We start from the raw sequence: 14,392 nt of genomic DNA on the forward strand, positions 1-14,392 counted from the left end.
ATTCAATTTTTGTGTATTACTAGTTATTTTGGTAACTTATTCTTTCTAATATAAGTAATCACTACCTGAAATGATTCCAGTTTGGTGGCAAGGCTGTGAATAGTGAGTGCTTATGGGAGCAATGGTGTTTAATTAATTAGGTTTTCCTTGTCTTTGAGTTTTTTAGTGTTTCTGTGTGTATTGACCAGTATTCAGAGCACAGGAAGAAAGGCTGAAAACCAGCCATGATTGACACTTGAAAAGTTTACTTGACTTTATGTCTTTATTACTTTATGTCTTTATTACTTGTTGATATGACAGCATTCATAAATGAGTTTGTAAAGGACGGGTGTGTGACCACCACATGTGCAGAAGCATCTATACTTTATGAAGTTATTTCATATTTATTTTTGAAGCAGACATGTCTAAATTCTACAAAAAAGGGATAAAGGTCTTCTTCAGGAAAAACAGCATAATGCAAAGATGGTACTGGAAGCCTATGATAACTTTATTATATGAAGAAACAATTAACATTAGCCCCTACATTTTTCTCCATAGGTTGGAAAAGTAATACTCCCAATAAATTACCTAAGTACTCTCAAATTCCTGTTGAGTTTATAGTAACATTTTGGCTAGTGTATTTTAGTTAATTGGAAGGAATGAACAGAATTGTTGGATTTCCTCAAAGTTGTAGGGGATTTTTTTTTCCAAAATTACTTTCAGTTAATTGCACTGTGTCTTAGGATGGTAAGGAGATTCAGAAGAATATTCAATACTGCTTCTACTCTTTAAGAAGGATTAAGTGCTTAGTTTTCTGGAGAAAAAATTATTTATAACCTACAGTATTGCATGGAAAACACAATTCAGTATAATTAGATTGTCAGTGTAGGGGAGTTGGCGACATTGCTTTTAGATAGCTATTGTGAAACTGGTCATTAAAAGTGTAAACAAAAGCTTATGGTCATAGGGCTGGCATCCTGTGAAATTTAAATGCAGTATAAAAAGTAAGATAGAACTTTCTCATTAAAACAAACAAACAAAAAAAACAAACCCCTAAAACTTGACCCCTTCCAACCTACCAAAATACTATACAGCACAGTGATAGAGTGCAGGTTTTCATGTAGTTATTAAGATGTGATTTTCTTGTAGGTGCTTTTTCTGGGAAATAAGGTGTGGAAGCCCATTTAGGAGGGGGCATGCACATAAATGCAGTAGCCATATGCAATTAAAAAATTACATGGTAGTAGGGATGACTTGGGGGTGTGTGTGTGTGTGTGTATTTTTTCCCATGGAGAATAAACGGCTTCTTCCTTCTGAAAATGATTCTGAACTTTTACTCAGATTCCTCTTTTGGAAAGTTACCTAAGTTCTGCTGTTTTAAAAAGTGTGCAACTATTGGCAGATGTTTAGAGTGTTCAGTAAAGAAACAAGGTGCTGTTGCCTCTGAGGGCTGAAATGTGATGCAATTTCATTGTTTTGTGCAGTGGTTTTTGTACAGATCGAGTGGAAGATCATAGAGTTTTTTTGTTGGAAGTACCAGAAGGGAGCAGAGTGCTGCTGCAGCACTTACTGTGTATTAGCAAGACTGACACTGTAACCAGGTGCTGAGTAACCAGGGAATGTTTAGAAGATGTTGATTCAGTGGGAACTTTTTTTTGGGAGGGGAACAGTGTGGGTTCGTGGTTGTCTTAACTCCTAAGACTGGGCAGCTGCTGGAAGTGGTAGGAAGCCACCTTCCTTTAGCTGTGTGGTCTAATCCCAATTATGTTGGTAGTAGTTGGTAGTGGTACTTGATGCTCCATAACCAAGTAACCTGAAAAAAATAAGGTTGATGTTTGGGTAGTAAATGCTTGCTGGGAATGGGGTGGAATTCTTCTACCTGAGATGGAAGGGTAGTGAAGCTATTCATCTTTTTCCCAAGTCAACAGGCTAATGTTGCCACTGCAGCATCACTAGGATTATGACTAAGTAGTATGACTATAATTAAGAAATAAAATTTGTCACTGAAGTTCTGTCATTGAAGAAGAGAAAAAAATGTCATTAAAGAAACTCAGTTTAATGACAAGGAAGAACATGGCTGATTCTCTCCAAAAGCTATCGTTACCTGTACAGCAGGTTTGTTCCTAAAACTGAATTTGTATGCCTATAAATCAAGGTGCTGTAGTTTTTGATTCCAGTAAAGGTGGAAGTTGAGTTTAGAGAGTGATGTCTCCAAACTATGATTGCATTGTTTTTTTGTGGAAACCCTTTGGTAGTGAGGGGCTGCAGGGCTAGTTCTCCTAGATCAGGAGCTGCAGTACTGACACTTGATGTCTCCAAAAATGTTTAATCAAACCTAACCTCCTCACTACCTACTTTGGTCACTTTGAAAAATTGGGATTTGCTGCTGGACACTGATAACATGATCCAAAATTGAGAGAGCAGTACCTTTTGCTCTTGTATAGTAGCAAATCATATGTCTCTGGCATCTGAGAGTAATGTGGCTTCGTAGATTGACAAAACTAATTGTTTGGCTTCAGCTAGCTCCTTTTGTTGAAAGGCTTTTCTGCTTTGTCAGTTATTTTTGCTTGTGGCCTCATATTTTATAGGAATGACTGATAAGGAACTAATTTTAGTTAATATAGTAAAGACTACAGTCTAAACTAGAAGTTCTCTTAGAAAGTTTTCAAAGATATATTGAATGAATCAGGAAGAAAGTTCTGTGTGGCAATTAAAAAGAGGGAGATAAAGGTTATTTATGAGGAAAAGGCTGGAATTAGTCAGGTTGGAAAGGTGAAAAAGTTGTCAGGGAACAGTGAATCAGTTGATGAATCAGTTTTTCAACTTTTTTCTCCATGCCCAAATATGTGTAAGAGCATTAGCTGATGAGTGTTAAGGGTTACATTACCAACCTCACACATCCTTTAAAGCAGTTCTTAACTCTGCAGAATGGACGGCAATCTTAGCATATTTATTTGGCTACTTTGGCAATCTTGGCATATTTATTTGGCTACTGTACTTTGCAATCTTATTGTGTATTGTTTTTCATTACACAATCTTATTGTGTATTGTACTTTGGCAATCTTGGCATATTTATTTGGCTACTGTACTTTGCAATCTTATTGTGTCTTGTTTTTCAAAAGAAGGATAGAAAACAAATTTCCACAAACTTTTCATAATATTTATATAGCTTGAGAGATGGTGATATTTTGTTTTACTTCAAGATTGGTATAAAATGGGATTACTGACTTCCACTTTTTCAGGGCTTTAGGCATTCTTTTGATTCATCTGAAATGCTTGTTCATTCAAAATAAGGGATTTGTAGGACGTTAGATGAAGATGTGAGAAAATCTTAATAAAGAAATATTTTTTCCATGTCAGAAGCTTTATGCCATGTTTCTGCAGGCATTTGTAGTGGATAACTCACTAGTAGCTATTTGAATAATTTAAGAAAACTATGTATGGCATTCTTATACATGAACCTGCCAAATTTTGTGAGGCTTTACATAAAAATATCCATTGAGACTAGTCACAAATTCTACATTGAAAATGGCAAATGACACGGTGGAATTATTGTAGGAAAGTGGCTTCTTCTCTCTGCCTTTATTTTTGTTGTTATTTGGCTTGTTTTGGATGTATGAAGTTTAGATAATGCTGCTCATGGGATTTTGTTGCTAGTTAGCTCTCTTTGTTTCTTTCTCTTTTTTTTTTTTTTTTTTTTTTTAATTCTTTGCAGAGCTTCCTAATAGAATACGTAATAGCCCATGGAAGTTCCCTTGAGTTACAAACCTGTTTAGGTAATGTGGTGCTCTGATCACACTGATATTCCAGGTTGGAGCTAAAATAGTGCAGTGCTGAAACAGAGGCCTGGCTGAAAAATGCTCTCCTAAAGGTAGAGGAGGAAAAATTACTCATTATTATCTTCTTTACTGAAGGTTCCTATAAGCTCCCTGTAGCTTTCTCTTCTCCAGGTTGAACAATCCCAACTCTCTCAGTATACCTTCATAGGAGAGGTGCTCCAGCCCTCTGTTCATCATCATGGCCCTTTTCTGGACTTGCTCCAGCAGGTTCACATCCTTCTTATGTTGGGCACCCCAGAGCTGAGCATAGTACCCCAGGTGAGGTCTCACAAGAACAGAACAGAGGTGCAGAATCACCTCCCTCAGCCTGCTGGGTGGCTGTGGGCAGTCTGTTGCTGAGGAGTGTGGTGCTGTGCTGGCTTCTGTTTCATTTGCATCCCACCAGCTGGTTTTGGTCTGATTACATGTACCCATGCTGTACTTGTATGGGGAGCTCAGTGCAGGTGCAATGTAGTACAAATGGTTCTGATAGTTTTGGGTGCTTTTCTACTTGTTCCCAGTCAATAATTCAGAGGCTCTTAGAGTAACATTATAAATGAGTCCTTAGTCCAAAATTATAAAAATTGTTATAAATAATATACAAGAAGCATCTCTTTATTGTCTTTTTAGAAGTATATAGGGAAATACACACGTTTGTCTCTCTTACTGAAAGATATATAATAACAGAATGACAGATTGAGACTTAACTAACAAGTAAAATGTTTTTAGGACTGTTCTACAGAAAATGCAAGTTGATTTCTAAGACAGAAGTTACCCATGACACCAAACTCTTCTGCCTAATGTTGCCTAGGGGAACACATCTCCGTATTCCCACTGGACAGCATGTTTACCTCAAACACATTATTGCAGGTAAGAAAAATTAAGACTGTAGTAATGGATATAGTTACATAAATCCTTTTCATAGTTTTGGGAAAATGCCAAGTCCATGGCCACTAACTACCTGATGGTTGTTAGCAAGTTTCTGCTTCCAGGATCACAATCAGTACTTAATAATGAACTGACTGGATCCATATTAATGGAAAACTAATGACTGAGATGTCTGGCATTTACTGGTGACCTTATTGTCTCTACTGACAAAAAAAAAAAAGCACCAAAGCAGTGCTATTCATCTTTGAAGTGTGGGAAGCTCATTGTATATGTCTTACGAATCATTAGTCAGTTCCTTTTAGTTTGCAGCTTTTTGAAATGAGGAGGGTACTGTTGCAATTTTTTGGGGTTTTTTTCTTTTTCTGAGGGATTTATAGCAGTCATGGTAACACTGCTTTACACTCCAGTTGTGCAATATTAACGATAATGTGAGGTTATGAGAGGAATATGTCTTGAAAAGCATGTGGTTTTCTTCAGTGTGGTATTATTCAAAATTTTGTACAAGCTTAGAAAACGGAAGGTCAAAGAAATAGCCAATTTACTGTTTTAAAGGGTACTTCTTAAAATTTGCATATTAATAGTTATATTGGTCACTGCACTTGGATTGCAGTATACATGGTAGAGACTTCTCAGAAGAATTTTTAAGCATCCATTAATTGAGAACTGTTACGACCTCCTCCCCCTCCCTTCCTAGTTCTTTAGTAGTGTCCAGCTCTTGAGCTATTACTGTCATTATACAATAGCTTTTTGAAATGACACTGCAAGAAAATACACTTGTGCAGTATTAAGAATCTGCTGTTTAAATTTAAAATAAATCAAGCTGTGGTACTTGAAAATTAATGAAAATGTTTAGATTTTCATGTTCTTTGGGGATGACTCAAGACCTTTTCATTCTGTGTCCTGAATTGCTAAGTAGCATGGAAATAACATACTCAAGTTTTTAATTGGAAGTAGAAGGCTTCCAATTCTGTAATAAAAACTGGTGCAGTGGAAAGTAATAACTTGCGTAAAAGCATGGGATGGTTTTATTTTTATGGTATGTATATACAGGTCCTTTATTTACTCTTCACTTATTTTGGTACTTGTTTATAGTATCTGGATGTAGAGTACTTTTCATATTATTTGAGCTGTATTTCTGTCTGCTCTCTAGGGACAGAGGTAGTAAAACCATACACACCTGTGTTGCCTTTTTTGCCACTGGATTTCCAAGAACCACCTTGCCATGATGGTGTGCATATATATTTAATGATTAAAATTTATTCCCATGGACTGTTCACACAGGCACTTGACCACCTACAAATTGGTAAATATATGTGGGGAGGTTGTGTTTGGTTCTGCAACAATTGCATTATTTTTAAGATTCACTGTAATAATACTCATATTGTGACATTCTCATTGTTTACCTGCTTAATCAGGACTTACTTAAAACTTCTTTTAAACCTTATTCTCCATTCCCTGAGTGTAAAGGCTTATTCTCACTGTAACTAGGAGTTGTCCATTGCAGAAAGCTCTCTCCTGTATGTGAACTGTATCACACATCATAGTTGATGGCTTTGATGTCATATGCTCTGAGAACAACTTCTTGTACTTTTGCATAAAGAAAGGAGGTCTGTTTTATGGCACTTAGGATGCACTTCCTTTTCCATTTGATATATGGAGGTAGATTTTTAACACTGACTTTGCAAATGTTTGTGTTCTCATTGTGTAAAATCCATCAAGACATAACATTATATTTGTACATCTCTTCTTTTAACAAGAATGATCCATATGTGAAGTATATAGTACCTTTCTGAAAGAAATCCTAGTATTACAAAGATGAAGGCAATATGAAATGGCCTCTAAAAATCAGAATGCTAATTAGCTTGTTTTCATCAAATTAATGTTTACTTTTTAATTTTTTTAAATAAAGGAGACTATATTTCTGTCAGCAATCCTGAAGGCAATTTCAAGAAGTCACAAGTTCAAACTTCAGAAGATCTCCTTTTATTGGCAGGAGGCACAGGTTTCACACCAATGGTTAAGCTGCTGAATTTTGCTCTGACTGAAGTTAGCTGTCTCAGGTATGTGAACGTATTGGCTTCAGTGTTAATAAAACAAATAACAAAATAAAATGGTATGAAAGCATTTTTCTTCAACTTACACCAAAAACTGGCTTGCTTTAGGAAAGAGTCTATCAGAGGCTGAGGCAACTTCCATTTATTTGCTTATGGGCTACCATCAACATAATAGACTGATTTGCATTTTGAATTTTAGGTGTGGTACAAATGAGCTCACTGAGTAGAAACTTTAAGGAGGATTTTTTTATTACATTCACATTTGATTGTCTTTTTTTAGTATAGAAATATTACAATGTACTGGGGAGTACCAGTAAGGGTGTCTCAAAACATCATTCTCCAAATAACCATTTTCTACTTCTGTGCCCATGAACAAAATGCATGGCTTTCCTATGCACTTTTTATTGACTGTCCCCTCAACTGAGATACACTCGATGCTGTGGTGCACCGTGCCACCATTTAGAGTGCTACTTTAGTGTAGTGGGCTTTATTTTCCATGTTTTCAGAGAAGTGGGCCCTGGGAAGCATGTAAAGGTTCTGGCACATTCTAGTTTCTGAATAAGACGATTTTAGTATTTAAAGATGGAGCATAGCTGATCTGGGGCTGTTTTGTCTATACAAGGCAAGTTTTTCTAAGCTTGTTCAGTGTGCCTCATTTTGACTTACAATGCCTCTGAAGAAAACAATATAAGTAAAAGGTTTCTATATGATGCATTAAGTTCTGATTCTTTAACAGAAACAATCTGCAACTAATTTTAACTTTTGTTTTGTTTTTTTAAGGACAGTGAAACTGATCTTCTTCAACAAAACTGAGGATGACATACTCTGGAAAAACCGACTTGAGCAATTAGCTCTTAAAGATGAAAGGTAATTAAAAGTCTTGTGGAGAACAACTTGTAACATCTCTGTGTACAGAACAAGTCTTGGGCTCAGACTAACTGTACAGCTTTGGGACAAGGACAGATTCTGATTCTGTAAGCTCTTAGCTAAGAATATGATGAGACCTAGGGAGTGGAAGGAGATCCATTGCTCACAGATGCATAGCAGAGGCTATGTTATGTTCTGTAGGTCCCATGGGAAGCCAGGGATTTGATTTACAGTGTTTAATAGATGGTTATTGGAGATGATATATTAGATGAGATGGTTTTTAAAATTGAGAAGCTTTTTGATGCAGAAGAAAATTTGCCTTAGCCTTAACTATAGAGAAAACACAGTTACGCAAAAAGGAGCACAGAAGAGAGAAGGAGAATGTACCCCATAAGAAACATTCTGAATTTAGAGAAGTCTTGTAAAAATCTTTTTGGTGTCACTGGTTATGAAAATGTTTATGTAGAAATTCAAAATTTAAATAGGCTCATTACTTTAATTTTTTTCTTAATAATTGTTGCATTTTGCCCTCAGTTACTATGTAATTGCAGATTAAAATGCGAGTAGTGCACATGTAATGTTAAATTAATTCAGCAGGCCATAGTTCTGTCAGGAGACACAGGATTATCAGGTTACCCTTTAATTTCAATTCTCTTGCTGTTATCACAAGATAAATTGTCACTGCTTAGATTTTATGTGATAAAATATGTTTTTTTAATTGTTAATTCATAGTTGAATTCTTCCTCAGTAGAAGCCACTTGTTCCTTCACAACATTGAAGAGAAAAATCAATACTATTTTATACCCTAGTGATGTCTGACACATTCAAAGCTTTGTAGTCTAGACATTGTGCAAATTTACAGTAAAAGCCTGTTCTCCCTTTCCATACAAGCCTCAGATACAGAAGGGCTTGTTTTTTACTCAGTTACTATTCTGTTAGTGAGTTTTTGAAACCAACATTCAGTAATGAGTATTTTCTCATTACTGAAATTGTACTGACATTTTCACGAGTTTGGCCAAGCATTCTTATCTCACTGCTTGTGTATTGAGCTACACCAATGTTTGTGTACAGCTGCTAATGGAGCAGTAAAATCTGTGCTTAAGTATCTTAATTGGTGCCCAGCTTAATAGCTAGGGTATTTTGTAAGGTGAAATAGAAAGCTGAAATTTTTAACATTGAAAGATTGGGTTAAATAAATATGCAATATTGGAGGTGATTTGACTGACTTGATCCCTTGGAATGACTAAATATCTGTGAGATCTGATACTACAGTGGGGAGCTGAGCAGAACAGGAAGATAATAGGAAACATCAGTGTCTTGGTCACTAGCATTTTGTGTAGCAGATCTCTAATCAGAAGTAAGATTTATGAAATATTCTTCTCCTTACCAGGTTTGAGGTTCAATTCATTCTTTCACAACCATCAAAAGACTGGGTAGGTAAACAGGGGAAGATTTCTTCATCTCTTCTGTCTGAGTTTGTGAAAAGAAGCAGAAGAGACTCCAAAGTGCTTATCTGCATCTGTGGTCCAGCACCTTTTACAGAACAAGGAGTACAGTGAGTATTTTAAATAATGAACTGGAAAGTGAGAAGTTTTTTAAAATTTGATCACCTAATCACCAGTAGTGTTTCTGATTTGGTAGTCTTTAAAAAATGACCTTATGTTGTCTGCTTTGTAAGAAAATTTTCAAAATTAGGGCAAACAAAAAAAGGAATTAAAGAAAAAAACCACCTTGCACCATACTTGAGGAGTATATTTTTATTTATGTGTAGCTAAGTATCAGCAATATATAAGTTTAATGAGTTTACTTAGTATATTGTCCAGAACTTTCTAAAAGGAACTCTTTAACAATTGCTTTAACTCTGAAACTCTTTAGCTCTTGCTCTTTAACTCTTTTTTTCCCAAGGTTTTAAATGCTGCTTTTAACCTGACGTTCATAGAAAAGTTGTAATAATAGGAAATAAGCTTTCTTTGTTGGTGTTAGCTTGATAAATTAAGTTATAGAGGTTCAAAGCAGTGGATCAGAAGCATTTTTCTCAATTATTTTTAAATTAATGCATTTATTTGTGTCTGTACCTAGTATTTTCTTATTTTTATGCATCTTTTAAGATGAAAGGTCCTCTAAATTTCTCTTGAAATTTACTGAAGCCCAGCTTCAAAATACTGAACCAATATAATGTCATTTGCATTTCTGCAGTCCTACTGAAGTCAACATGTATTGGCCAATAATTATGCTGCCTCTTGAGAAATCTGAGATAATTCAAAATATATCTGTATTTATTTTTAGACATCGTTTTCATTACCCAAAAAGTTTATGTAATATATCTGAGCTCCTGGGCATTGATTGTTTTCTAAATGTATTTGCAGGGGTAAAGTTGAATATGCATGTCTGAATAAAAACAAGGAAGTGGTGCTGAAGTTGTGCTTCATGTGTGTCTGTGGTGGGTTTTGAGTTCCAATTATTAATATTGCCAACTTGATTTCTGACTTTCAGATATCTGAAGGACCTTGGATACTCCCAAGAAGAGATACATGCTTTTACTGCATAAACCCATAGGAGGATATCAATGCTTGTTTGTATAATTCAGTGTTATTTATTTACCTTCATGAATTCAAAGAAGTGAGAAACAATTTTGTAAGACTTGAAATTTCACTCTTGGTACCAAACTGTTTCTTGGAAGAAGCATATCTTGGAAAAGAAGTTTTATACTGTGTTTTATCTTCTTTTTGTAAATATTTTTGCTAATATTTAAGTCATCCAGGGTATTAATTTATTGTAGAGGCAAGCAAAAAAAGTGTTGTATACATTATGTCAGGTGTTTCATGTTGTTGGTTCATGAGAATTCTGAAATTTGCAACAAGCTCTGATTAAGGTTTTGACTTGATAAAGCTTATTATTTCTTACTGTAAAAAGTCCAAAGAGCAATACTGTCTGAAATTAAATATTGCACTGTAACTCAGGTAATCGGTCATTGAAAAATTTTCCTTTTCATCTGATGTCTGTATTTGACTTGCAAGTGATCCAGATACATTTCTGGCTTTGTAAACAAAGAAGAAAAGTACCTTTGGTAAAATATAAAATTTACATCAAATAATAAAAAAATAATAATTTTACATTACTTCATGTATTTCTGCAAAATTTTTTGTATTTTTTACTTAAGTGCTATAAAGAAAGGTTTCCACAGGTTTAGTACTCCAGCTGAGAAGTCAAAACAGAGCCATGGAGTCTTGGTCTCCCACAGAACTTCCCATGTGACCATTTGACTGATGTCAGGCATCCTTTGTTGTGACACAATCTGAAGATAAAAACGTGACAGATACCAGGGTCAGGACAGAAATATCTAAAAATATTTGACAGGTTGCACTAGTATTAAGTGAGGTTATTTCCATCAGTGTGGTTTTTTACACTCCATTATTAAAAATGTGTTATCATGAGGCAGTAATCTGCAGCCTAATAGTATTTTGGAGAAAAAAGCAGTAAAGAGCAGCTACTCTCCTTCTAGATGTTGACATTAGTATATGTAGGTGTTGTTTTGTGTGACATCTAGTACTGTTTATGTCTTCCTGTTGTGTTGAATGGATATTTCTTCCTCCCAAGAAGCAAGACTTGTAGTTGTGGCATTAATACATTCAAGAAAAATATCTTAATGATACCCTTTAAAAAAGCAAAAATTGTTATCTCGTAGTGACTGGCTATGCTTAACTGAACTATCATCTCTTCAGCGCCCCTCCTCAGTTTATTGGACTTGAAGTTAGAAAAGGATCTGGTTGTCAGTTGTTGCCCATAGGTCACTAGTTATTTCAGAAGACTGTAGTTGAGAGCAGTCATAATTTGGTATCTATAGTGCAGTTAAGTGACACTTTTCAAAGTTCCAAATTGAACTTTCTGCTGAGATAAACAGAGTTGTGTGTTTTCCCCAGGACTGGCTCTCAAAACCTTAGGCACTTTGAGGATTTTTCAGATGTAATTTAGGATTAATTGTCATGTTTCTAAAATCCTCAGATATTCTTTGGAGTTTTGAATAGATCTGTTATTACTGATAACAGATCTTTGTGTGAGTAGCTCAGCAACAAATGGTCATTTGACATTAGTTCAACTTGCTAATCTAGATATGATACAATTTGTTTAAAATGCCTGAAGTGAATCTTTTGAGTTTTACTTATATTGTTCTAATACTTGAAAGACTTATTGCAGGTCATAAATTTTATAATACATTCCTAAAGTGATGGCCACCAGGCTGAGCATCTAAAATAAAGTGGAAATGTTTTTTGAAGACAGCAATGCTCGTGGTCTGGCTGCTTGTATTAGGAATCATCCCAGCCTTAATGCAGATGTTAAAATGGATCCGCTGGCATTCGGGTTCTCTTATTGTAATTAGCCTTTTTGGCTGGTGATGTGATCAAACAGGCACAAAATGTATTGACTGGAAAGTAGCCCAGTGCAAAAGGATTGTGGGGGTGCTGGTTGACAATGGCTGAACATGAGCAATGTGTGCCCAGGTGGCCAAGAAGGCCAATGGCATCCTGGCCTGTATCAGCAGTAGCGTGGCCAGCAGGACCAGGGCAGTGATTGTTGCCCCGTACTCAGCAATGGTGAGGCGGCATGTTGAGTTCTGTCCCCAGTTCTGGGCCCTTTACTACAAGGATGACATTGAGGTGCTGGAGCAAGTCTAAAAGAGGTTAACAAGGTTGGTGAAGGGTCGAGCGTGCCTCACCCATATGAAGAACAGCTGAGGAGGGAGCTGGGGTTGTTTGCCTGGGGAGGAGGCTCAGACATTCTCACTCTACAACTTCCTGAAAGGAGGCTGCAGCCAAATGGGGGTTGGCCTCTTCTCCCAGGCAACCAGTGACAGAACAAGAGGGCATAATCTCAAGCTGCAGCAGAGAAGGTTCTGGTTGGACATGGGGAAGAATTTCTTCAGGGGCTGTCAGGCATTGGAATGGACTGCCCAGGGAAGTGGTGGAGTCACCATGCAATAGAATGTTCAGGAAACAATTGGACATGGCACTTATTGCCATGGTCTAATTGACAAGGTGATGATTGTTCAAGGGTTGGACTTGATGCTCTTAGAGGTCTCTTCCAACCTAAATGATATTGTGATTGCTGAAAGTTTTTTTCTGTTTGTGTGTGAGCTGGTGTTGATAAGGTATATCACACAGCAAATTGTGTGACTTAAAAAACAAGCAAGAGAAACGAAGTATTTAAAATATTCAATCGAGTGCTTCCAGTACTCAATACAGTGTTCTGTGGTTAGGTGAATATCAAAATGTTTTACACACAAAATAGTTATCTCTGCTCATATAAGCACTACCTTACAGCTTTTTTTGTAATTCCTTAATAGGATGATATTGAAAGTACCATGACTGCTTTTGTCAAGTTGAGATACTTTCCCATTCTTTCGTTCTTTGCATTATTATGTGTTTAAAAGGGGAAAGGGGTGAAGTGACAGGAAAAAAAATCATAAAGTTTTAAACACTTTACAATTCAGTGCTTTTTTTCTATTTGATCTCCCCAGAGCAGGATTTAAGTTGAAAACAAGTTGTCCAAAATGAGCTGCCTGCGGCAGAGCTACATTTCCAAGCTCTCTTTGTAATCACTAGAATTCAAATCAGCACAGCCTGTGCAGGTCTAGAGAGTTGGTTCAGCTGTGCTGGATATGGGATTAAGGGTGCCCAGGGCCATTTGAAATGTTCAGTGACAAGCCAGACATATCTTTTTTTGGTTTTTGTTTGTCTGTTTGTTTTTCCTTTCATTTATGCCTGTCAGACAATGTTTTCTATATATCTGAAGCCCAGTTTGTTGCTAAATCTGTCTCAATATCTATATCTTTGATCGCTAGTAGTGTAAAGAAATAGTATTGTGAAAGTAGGTTTTTGGTGGTTTTGTTTTTTAATTGCCTTCAAGTTTTTCCTGTATATGTTTATTTAAATAATATATCTGCACTCCTAAAGACTTAACAGTTTTATCCTTTTCCTGATCTTACTTTAAAAGGTCCTATTAAAATAGCTGTTTTCACACAAACAGCAGCAAGAATAAGCTTACTTCATTTTGTATTCTACAGATATTTAAATCTACTTGGAGAAGGGGTTATGTAATTTTCCTAGGCAAGTCTGGAGAAATTTGGATTGACAAAATCCCAAACTCTCTGTACCACAGCCCTGTCAGCTTCTTGAGCACATATTATAAATATTCAAGCTGCCAATCACTGAGGGAAAAAAAAAAAATCATATTTTTGTGGAGCTCTCCTAGAGTGTGTGATCAGTGACTTAACACTCTAGTCAGAGTCAAAATTTACATAGTTCATGGCCAGTGTAAATATTCTGTGGTTCTTTCTCAATATAGTCCTATGAGTATGCAGTACAGATTCTCTTAGTTAACTACCTGCCCTTCGTTCTTTGATTTGTCTGTTGTTGGATAAATTTCATGTTTTCCCAGCTGAAATTTTAGGGCAAGCCTGCGTGCTTAGTTCCCATGGAAACATGTTACTGTCTTCATGCAAACTGGACATGCTGAGTTGCTGTGGCAACACAGGTAAAAAATTCTAGTAGGTGTAGAAAATTGTCAAGTCTATGCTGGCTGCCAAGCCTGAGCATCTGGCATTTGCCAGGAGCTGCTGCTGGGTGCCCCAGAAGGGAGTGAGGAGCTCCCTAGGATGCAGATGATGGTGTTAAACTTTTAAAATGGCAGAATGTTCTTCCCAACTTGCATATCTTTCTGCATTTAACCATGAGAAATGCACTTGACTTATGTGTTTTGTAACTTTTCAAGAGATTTATTGATTCTGTT

General features: G+C 36.3%; 1 protein-coding gene across 4 annotated transcripts in view; it reads left to right on the plus strand.

Moving 5' to 3' along the window:
* The window catches only part of CYB5R4 (cytochrome b5 reductase 4), a 28,029-nt gene extending 17,305 nt beyond the window's left edge, over positions 1 to 10,724 (plus strand). For all 4 annotated transcript variants that reach the window (XM_068183947.1, XM_068183951.1, XM_068183948.1 and 1 more), the window contains 6 exons: positions 4,527 to 4,667; positions 5,836 to 5,988; positions 6,595 to 6,745; positions 7,520 to 7,606; positions 8,997 to 9,161; positions 10,100 to 10,724. In XM_068183947.1, coding sequence (XP_068040048.1) covers positions 4,527 to 4,667; positions 5,836 to 5,988; positions 6,595 to 6,745; positions 7,520 to 7,606; positions 8,997 to 9,161; positions 10,100 to 10,154 — 752 coding nt within the window. In that variant the 3' untranslated portion in view covers positions 10,155 to 10,724. The remainder of the gene's footprint in view (positions 1 to 4,526; positions 4,668 to 5,835; positions 5,989 to 6,594; positions 6,746 to 7,519; positions 7,607 to 8,996; positions 9,162 to 10,099) is intronic.
* The last annotated feature ends 3,668 nt before the right edge of the window (positions 10,725 to 14,392 follow it).

Source organism: Anomalospiza imberbis, chromosome 3 (assembly GCF_031753505.1).
Source record: "Anomalospiza imberbis isolate Cuckoo-Finch-1a 21T00152 chromosome 3, ASM3175350v1, whole genome shotgun sequence".
Classification (NCBI taxonomy): domain Eukaryota; kingdom Metazoa; phylum Chordata; class Aves; order Passeriformes; family Viduidae; genus Anomalospiza; species Anomalospiza imberbis.